Genomic DNA, 9,657 nt, shown 5'->3' with positions numbered 1-9,657 from the left:
TGAGATGGAATTTTGCTCTTGTTGCCCAGGTTGGAGTGCAATGGCAAAATCTCGGCTCACCACAGCCTTTGTTTCCCCAGTGTAAGCAATTCTCCTGCCTCAGCCTCTTGAGTAGCTGGGATTACAGGCATGTGCCACCATGCCTGGCTAATTTTGCATTTGTAGAGACAGATTTCTCCATGTTGGTCAGGCTGGTCTTGAACTTCCAACCTCAAGTGATCGGCCTGCCTGGGCCTCCCAAAGTGCTGGAATTACAAGCATGAGCCACCGCACATAGCCTGGAATTTTAGTTTAAAATTTTAGTTTAAAATCCTTTAAATAAGGATGAACTAGAATGGAGAAAAATGACCAAAACTGCTTTTTTCCCCTAGCAATTCCACCACTATTCAACTTTCCAGTAACTGAAAGCAATTCATAGGTGCAGTGGCTCACACGTATAATCCCAGCACTTTTGGGAGGCTGAGGTGAATGGATCTCTTGAGGTCACGTGTTTGAGATCAGCCTAGGCAACATGGTGAAACCCCGTCTCTACTAGAAATACAAAAATTAGCCAGGCATGGTGGCAGGCGCCTATAATCATAGCTGCTCAGAAGGCTGAGGCACGAGAAACTCTTGAACCTGGGCGGCAGAGGTTGTAGTCAGCTGGCCACTGCACTCCAGCTGGAGTTAGTTGTGATAATGGCACGATGGTTAGACAACAAAAAAAAGTTGTCAAAAACACATTCTGAAGAAATTATAAGCCTTGCATGGTGGCTCATGCCTATAATCTTAGCACTTTAGGAGGCCGAGGTGGGAGGATTGCTTGAAGCTGGGAGTTTGAAACCAGCCTGGGCAACCAAGTGAGAGCTCCATCTCTACAAAAAAAATTTTTTTAAAGAAATTATAGATTGTTATGATGTCTGAGATTTGATTTAAAATATTCCAGCCAAAAATAAGGCAAGATAGGTAAAAATAAGATTAGCAAATTATTGATAATTGTTAAAGCTAGAAAATAGGTATACTGTTTACTGTTGTATATACTTGAAGTCTTCTACAATAAAATATTTTAAAATTGCATATTGTCATTTCGTTCTTCTTTTTTTTTTTTGAGACGGAGTTTCACTCTTGTTACCCAGGCTGGAGTGCAATGGGGCAATCTCGGCTCACCGCAACCTCCGTCTCCTGAGTTCAGGCAATTCTCCTGCCTCAGCCTCCTGAGTAGCTGGGATTACAGGCATGCGCCACCATGCCCAGCTAATGTTTTGTATTTTTAGTAGAGACGGGGTTTCACCATGTTGACCAGGATGGTCTCGATCTCTTGACCTCGTGATCCACCCGCCTCGGCCTCCCAAAGTGCTGGGATTACAGACTTGAGCCACCGTGCCTGGCCTTGCTCTTCTTATTATATCATCACGTTTTTGCCCCTCCTCAATCATACTCCCATGGCATGTAACCTATTGGAGAAATTCTCCTTGAATTTTCATTCCAGGGAAAGAAAGAAAGAAAGAAAGAAAGAAAGGACCAAAGAACCCATATGGGATTCAGCCAGGAGTCAAACTCCAGGTGCTGGTCACTTCTTTAGTAGCTTCCAACTTCCTGCTAAGCCACAGGTGTCTCATGGGGACTTCATTTATTTATTTACTTACTTACTTCCTTACTTATTGAGGCAGAGTTTTGCTCTTTTCGCCCAGGCTGAAGTCCAATGGCATGATCTCAGCTCATTGTAACCTCTGCCTCCTGGGTTCAAGTGCTTCTCCTTCCTCAGCCTTCTGAGTAGCTGGGATTAGAGGCGTGCACCACCACACCCAGCTGATTTTGTATTTTTAGGAGAGGCAGGGTTTCACCATGTTGGCTAGGCTGGTATCGAATTCCTGACCTCAGGTGATCCACCAACCTCGGCCTCCCAAAGTGCTGGGATTATAGGCCACTGCACCCGGCCAGAACTTTACCTGATAATAAATTTTCTCACTTCTGCAAAGTACCTAAAGCTTTACGAGTTATAGAGCATTCCCTTTAAACAGTTGGAGTATATATAGTTACTCAAGGATTTCTATAAACCTGTGCTTAAAATTTACTATGTGGGCTCTCCTGGTAATTTGCTATGGATGCTTTGGTTCTTGAGAACCATGAAGAATGGTGTGATACTTGAATGATAATGACACAGAGAACAAGCATTCTTGAGGACCCTGATTTTATCAGGAGCAGCTTCAACATGGGGAAGATTTTTTGAATAAACAGTGATAAAGAATCATTCACAAGTAAATGAGACCTGTAAGAATGGCATTTGTTTTATACAAGAGCCTCAAGGAGCCTGGCATGGTGGCTCATGCCTGTAATCCCAGCACTTTGGGAGGCTGAGGTGGGTGGATCATGAGGTCAGGAGTTTGAGACCAGCCTGACCAACATGGTGAAACCCTGTCTACTAAAAATACAAAAATTAGCTGGACATCCAGCTACCCAGGAGCCTGAGGCAGGAGAATCACTTGAACCAGGGAGGCAGAGGTTGCAGTGAGCCTAGATCGCAGCGCTGCACTCCAGTCTGGGCAACAGAGCGAGATTCTGTCTCAAAAAAAAGCCTCAAGGAAACAAGGCAATTGGAGCTTAATGCAGAAAAAAACCCACATATGGCAATTTTTCCAAATAGGTATATAGTTACTGTAGAAAATAAATTAAAACTTTTTGGCATTAAAAAGTATTAAAAAGTGGCTAAGTCATAAAGCATTCTTTACTCTCATGGTATGTTAGATTTATAGGTGCTTGGGAACATTTTAATTACTCACATGTGGAAATAATGCTGGCTGTCCTCCCTGAAAGCTGTCCCTCAAAACTAGCTCCTTAGTTTGGTGACTATTATCTGGACCTGGCTTGGGAGCCCCTAGAGGACCAGTTCACTTGCCGAAAAGGATATATTCTGGGGCAGAGTGACCTCAATAAAAAGACTTCAAATCATCTCATTGGGAGCAGTGACAGGGAAGAGGGCTGGTTAACTCGGAAATGAAAAGCTAAGGTGAGACATAATAGCTACTTTCAAATATTTGAGATACTATTTTATAGAAGAGAGACTAGACCTGTTCTTTGTAATTTAAGAGTGAGTTAGAACCAGGAACCAAAGTTTCAAGGACCCAGATTTCAATTCAACCTGTGAAGAGCTTTCTAACAATTGAAGTAGTACTTCAGTGGAGTATCCGGGACAGGATTCTTACTGAGCTGCTTAGTCAGGTAGGAGGGACATTTTACAGTGCTGCTCAGAATGTCGTCCATGAAATGTTGCTGCACCACACATCATTTTTCTTCTTCTTTCTTTTCTTATTATTATTTTCATTATACTTTAAGTTCTGGGATACACATGCAGAACGTGCAGGTTTATTACACAGACATGCACGTGCCATGATAGTTTGCTGCACCCATTAACCCATTATCTACATTAGGTATTTCTCCTAATTCTATTCCTCCCTGAGCCCCCATTCCTCAACAGTCCCTGGTGTGTGATGTTCCCCTCCCTGTGTCCATGCATTCTTATTGTTCAACTCCCTCTTCTGAGTGAGAACATGTGGTGTTTGGTTTTTCATACCTGTGTTAGTTTGCTGAGAATGATGGTTTCCAGCTTCATCCATGTCCCTACAAAGGACATGAACTCATCCTTTTTTTATGGCTGCATAGTATTCCATGGCATATATGTGCCACATTTTCTTTATCAATGATAGGCATTTGGGTTGGTTCCAAGTCTTTGCTACTGTGAACAGTGCTGCAATAAACATAAGTATGCATGTATCTTAATAGTAGAATGATTTATAATCCTTTGGGTATACAGTACCTTCTTTTCTTTTTAATTTCTTTTATGCACAAAGAGCTAGCACAGTTTCTTTCATTGGGTGGATGACTTTGGTAATCTTTTCAAGGAAGATCACTTAGCCCAACGTAATGAAGTCCACCTCTAGCTGACCACTGATAGAAAAATTCCTTGCACAGATTCTGGATCAGACCATGCTGGTTGGAGCAGAAGCAGAAGCAGAAGCAGAGTGAGAATCCTGGCCAAATTTTCATGAATGGCTCCCCTAGAGCTGCTATTCATGCATCTTGCTTTCAGGATTTCAATGAGGCAAAGAGGCAAAGGCCTTTCCTTTTTTCTTAAGATTTAAATTTTATTTTTTTAATTTATTTATATATTTTTTTTGCCATATTCTACCACGCTGTCAAGTTCAAGAGATTTAAAGTTTAGTAACTTTTTTTCTTCAGTTTTACATCTACAAACATGTTTCCTATAAATGAAAAATGTATTACAATTACCAAAAAAATCCACTTGTAAAATGTAGACCACTTAGATATTTATGTATCAAATATCTTCTGTTCCTTTCTGATATTCTGAAAAACATAGGATGGCAATCTATTCTAGATTTTGTGAGATCTATCCATTTAACTTTTTTTTTTTTTTTTGAGACAGAATCTCCCTCGGTCACCCAGGCTGGAGTACAATGGCATAATCTCTACTTACTGCAACCTCCGCCTCCCGGGTTCAAGCGATTCTCCTGTCTCAGCCTCCTGAATAGCTGGGATTACAGGCACGTGCCACCATGCCCAGCTAATTTTTGTATTCTTAGTAGAGACAGCATTTCACCATGTTGGCCAGGCTGGCCTTGAACTCCTGACCTCAGGTGATCCGCCTGCCTCAGCCTCCCAAAGTGCTGGGATTACAGGCGGGAGCCACCACGTCTGGCTGGAAAAGCAGTTTTTTTTTTTTTTTTTTGAGACGGAGTTTCGCTCTTGTTACCCAGGCTGGAGTGCAATGGCGCGATCTCGGCTCACTGTAACCTCCGCCTCCTGGGTTCAGGCAATTCTCCTGCCTCAGCCTCCTGAGTAGCTGGGATTACAGGCACGCGCCACCATGCCCAGCTAATTTTTTTATATTTTTAGTAGAGACGGAGTTTCACCATGTTGACCAGGATGGTCTTGATCTCTTGACCTCGTGATCCACCCGCCTCGGCCTCCCAAAGTGCTGGGATTACAGGCTTGAGCCACCGCGCCCGGCCTGGAAAAGGAGTTTTAACACTAAGATCTATATTTTATTTTATTAGAATATATTTGAAATCTAATATCACAGTAGAATAAAGTTGTTAAAAAAAAACATGGATCACTGCTGCTGTGTGGAAACTATTATATGAAATCAATTAATTGCATCTCAGTACAACCACTATGGAAAACAGTATGGAGATTCCTTAAATAACTAAAAGTAGATCTACCATTTAACCCAGCAATTCCACTACTGTGTATCTACCCAGAGGAAAAGAAGTCATACGAAAAAGACACATGCATATGCATGTTTATAGCAGCTCAATTCGAAACTGCAAAAATATGGAACCAGCCCAAATGCCCATCAATCAATCAGTGAACAAAGAAAATGTTACATATATATATCTATATCATAGCCCAGTGAAACTGCATCATGTGTAAGGTGGCCAATTGTCCCGGTTTGCCCAGGACTAAAAGGCTTCCCAGGATATGGGACTTTCAATGCTACAGCTGGCACGGTCCTGGGAAAACCATCCTAATTAGAGCACAGACATGCCGTATGTACTAGCTTAATTTCACTGGAGTGTAATGGAGATATATATATATTCTGTGGAATACTACTCGGCCATAAAAATGAACAAAATAATGGCATTTGCAGCAACCTGGCTGGAATCGGAGACCATTATTATTCTAAGTGAAGCAACTCAGAAATGGAAAACCAAATACCATATGTTCTCATTCATAAGTGGGAGCTAAGCCATGAGGACGCAAAGGCATAAAGATGATACAGTGGACTCTGGGGACTCAAGGGGAAAAGCGAGGGGGGAAAGCGATAAAAGACCACACGCGTTGGATCGACTACTACTACGGAAAACAGTGTGGGGATTCCTTAAAGAACTAAAAGTAGATCCACTAAGCTTGGGTGTTGGGTGCACCAAAATCTCAGAAATTACCAATAAAGAACTTATCTATGTAACCAGACACCACCTGTCCCCCAAAAGCCTATTGAATTTTTTTATAGGCAGGTAGGTAGTGCCAAAAAAAAAAAAAAAAAAAAAATGTCTTTTTAAAAAAAAAAAAAAAAAAAAAAAAAAAAAAAAAAAATAAAAAAAAAAAAAAAAAAACAAAAAAAAAAAAAAAAAAAGAAATGTCTTTAAAAATGAAAAAATACCTGACAGAAAAATGCTCAATGTTACTTATCTTTTTAAAAAAATGGTATCTGCACTAAGAGCCTCTACGTTGACTAAATAATACATGTTCCATATGTACATGTGCTGCTGTTTGAAAATATAAAGATTCTATTATGATTATAAAATAAGAATGCAGGCTGGGTGAGGTGGCCTATGCCTGTAATCCCAGCACTTTGGGAGGCTGAAGGGGGGCAGATCTCCTGAGGTCAGGGAGTTCAAGACCAGCTTGGCCAACATGGTGAAATGCTGTTTCTGCTAGAAATATAAAAATTAGTCAGGCATGGTGGTGTGCACCTGCAATCCCTGCTACTCAGGAGGCTGAGGCAGGAAAATCGCTTGAACCTGGCAGGCAGAGGTTGCAGTGAGCCGAGATCATGCCACTGCACTCCAGCCTGGGCAAAAAAAACTCTTAAAAAAAAAAAAAAAAAAAAAAAAAGGAATGCATTTAAAGTGCTACTAAATTAAAAGTAGCTTTTAATTAATATATATTTTTCTAAGCAATATATACTAAAAGTATCATTTCTGTTACATGGAGATTCAAACACTTTTTATGTAGGAGTGTCTTTACACTGATAAGTTTGCTAATAATCCGGGGCCTCTTCACACAGCTGCGCAGTTTGTGCACTACACATAGCGCTGAGTGAGCTCCAGCCCTCATGTGCTAACCCAGCCATCAGCTCAGTGAAACTGCATCATGTGTAATGTGGCCAACTGTCCCGGTTTGCCTGGGACTAAAAGGCTTCCTGGGATATGGGACTTTCAATGCTATAGCCAGCACAGTCCTGGGAAAGCCAACCTAATCAGAGCACAGACATGCCATATGTACTAGCTTCAGCCTTGGAATCCTTTCTTTAGAAGTATAAGCCTAAAATAGCTGACATGATGAAGCCATTTTTATATTACTTCTTTTCTCTTTATGTTTAAAGGTGAGAGAGCCATGTAATCCTGCCAACATCCTGACCAAGCCCGATCCAAGAACCTTCTGGACTAATGATGATTCAGGTATTATTGGAAAAATACAATTTGTTTTCTGATATGTACAGGATGCAGTCTATAGTAAAGCTCTACACAAAGGCAAGATTTAGGGGAAAATTTTGTTTATTCTTACCTAACCCAACACTTGAATACACTTTGCAATCAATGTTTTTTTTTTTTTTTTTTTTTGGAAACAGAGTCTTGCTCTGTCGCCCAGGCTGGAGTGCAGGGGCGCTATCTCGGCTCACCGCAACCTCCACCTCCCAGGTTCAAACAATTTTCCTGCTTCAGCCTTCCTGAGTAGCTGGGACTACAGGCATGTGCTACCATGCCTGGCTTATTTTTGTATTTTAATAGAGACAGAGTTTCACCATGTTTTTGCCAGGCTGGTCTTAAACTCCTGACCTCAGGCAATCCGCCTGCCTCAGTCTCCCAAAGTGTTGGGATTACAGGCATGAGCCACCACGCCCGGCCTTGCAATCAATATTACCCTAAAAGTTCTTTCTTTATATCTTCTTTTTAGTATCTAAAACATGTATATTAGAGCCCTTTGTCCTTTGTAAGTATGACGATTGGGTTTTCACATTTCTATGTGAGACATGCCTCCTTCAAACCTTGTTATAATGTCGGCACATTACCTGCCTATCATTAAAATAGATATATAAAATCAGGTACAGCTTTGTGCATTGTGAAGCATACTTAAGTGTTGGGAAGAATGAAGGAATGAGTCTGTTTGCTGGAGTAGAAGATAGAGGAGTAGAATAAAGTAGGCAAATACATGAGTCCAAGTTTGTCTTCTAGGGCAAGGAAGGGACATGAAAACCTAGGGTGAATCATACTTCGGAATACTTACAGGAGGGAGGGATGTCTTGCACTATGATATCAGGGCCATACGTCTAATCAGAATCAGAGGAATGCCACTTTATGAGATCGGAGAATATGCTGCAGGTTATATGATTAGAAATTACACTTAGACAAAGGGTAGGGAATGCTCTCATAGGAAATAGAAGACGTTTAAACATTCTTTTTCATGCTGGGCGCGATGGCTCACCCCTGCAATCCCAGCACTTTGGGAGGCCGAGGAGGGCAGATCACGAGGTCAGGAGATTGAGACAATCCTGGCTAACACAGTGAAACCCTGTCTCTACTAAAAATACAAAAAATTAGCCAGGCGTGCTGGTGCGCACCTGTAGTCCCAGCTACTTGGGAGGCTGAGGCAGGAGAATCTCTCGAACCTGGGAGGCAGAGGTTGTGGTGAGCTGAGATCGCGCAACTGCACCCCAGCGTGGGTGACAGAGCGAGACTCCACCTCAAAAAAAACAAAAAGATTCTTTTTCACAAACACACACAAGCCATGAGGCCTAATTACACAAAGTAGACACTAGAAATAAAAGAGGAGGTGAAGCAGAAAGGAGCTAAAATAATTAAGAGAGTGATAGTAGAGCTTTCACCTTTTCTAATGAAATAGGCCTAATGAAATAGAAAACTTGTGCTGATATCTGATATTTGTATTATGCCTCACACTTTTACAAATGGTTCAGCAGAAATCTAATGTAGTGTTTGCAGCAATCCCTTGAAATAGGAGGGACAGCCTTTTCCTTGTTATGCCTCTATTAGAAAGGAAATAATAAGCTGAATAGGTTAGCTGTCATATCCAAAGCTCCCAGCCAGAAAATACCAAGGCTGGGAGAATGGAGAGCAGACTGCCCAGTTCTATAGCACACTTCCTAGGAAGAAGCAGCTCTCCTAGCAGAAACAGCTTGGGCTAAATCTGTGCTTTAATCTGTTCTTCATAAAAGGAGTCAGAGACTGTGCCTATTAGCAGAAGCAGGAGGACTTGGAAGGAAAGTGAGAAACTCTCTGATTTTTTTTTTTTTTTCAAAGACCAGGCAGGCTCGTGGTCTAAACATTATCGATTTCATCTGTCAAAATTTTTTTTTCTGTCTTGTTTCATTATGCCTTTTGAAGAAAAAAGAAAAAACATAAAAGCAAATTAGCCTATTTATGCCATCATTTCAGCCCATTCGAAGTACACCACCACAATAAACAAGCCATCTGCTATTAAGATCTACAGCACATGTGTTATGAAGAACCAATGCAGAATGAAACGTAAATGATTTTTGATGTTATGTAAAGAAAATGGAAAGGGAGGGAAATCTGTACAGGACAGGTCTAGAAAATTGTGCTTCACCAGTGGCCCTTTGGGCTGGTCTGTCTATAAAGTAGCCATTCTTTATTCTTCTACTTTCTTAATAAACTTGTTTTCACAAAAAAAGAAAGAGGAAAGAAAGAAAGAGAGATAGAAAGAAAGAAACAAAGGAAGGAAGGAAGGAAGGAAGGAAGGAAGGAAGGAAGGAAGGAAATAGCCAGGTGTGGTGGGGCATGCCTATAATCCCAACTACTTGGGAGGCTGAGGCAGGAGAATCGCTTGAACCAAGAAGGTAGAGGTTGCAGTGAGCCAAGATTGCACCACTGCACTCCAGCCTGGGCAACAAGACTCCATCTC

The 9,657-nt window shown here is 41.3% G+C and overlaps 1 protein-coding gene and 1 non-coding gene across 2 annotated transcripts in view; both read left to right on the top strand.

Moving 5' to 3' along the window:
* SGK1 (serum/glucocorticoid regulated kinase 1) overlaps positions 1–9,657 on the top strand; it is a 146,498-nt gene that overhangs the window by 98,116 nt on the left and 38,725 nt on the right. Inside the window, exon 4 of the mRNA XM_017520054.2 lies at positions 7,103–7,178. Coding sequence (XP_017375543.1) covers positions 7,103–7,178 — 76 coding nt within the window. The remainder of the gene's footprint in view (positions 1–7,102; positions 7,179–9,657) is intronic.
* On the top strand, positions 7,696–7,799 carry LOC119469730. Its single transcript, XR_005198564.1, has one exon. It is a non-coding gene; the product is annotated as a small nucleolar RNA U13 (small nucleolar RNA).

The sequence above is a fragment of the Cebus imitator genome, unplaced genomic scaffold, assembly GCF_001604975.1.
Source record: "Cebus imitator isolate Cc_AM_T3 unplaced genomic scaffold, Cebus_imitator-1.0 Scaffold798, whole genome shotgun sequence".
Taxonomy (NCBI): domain Eukaryota; kingdom Metazoa; phylum Chordata; class Mammalia; order Primates; family Cebidae; genus Cebus; species Cebus imitator.
This window is presented reverse-complemented; position numbering and strand designations above follow the sequence as displayed.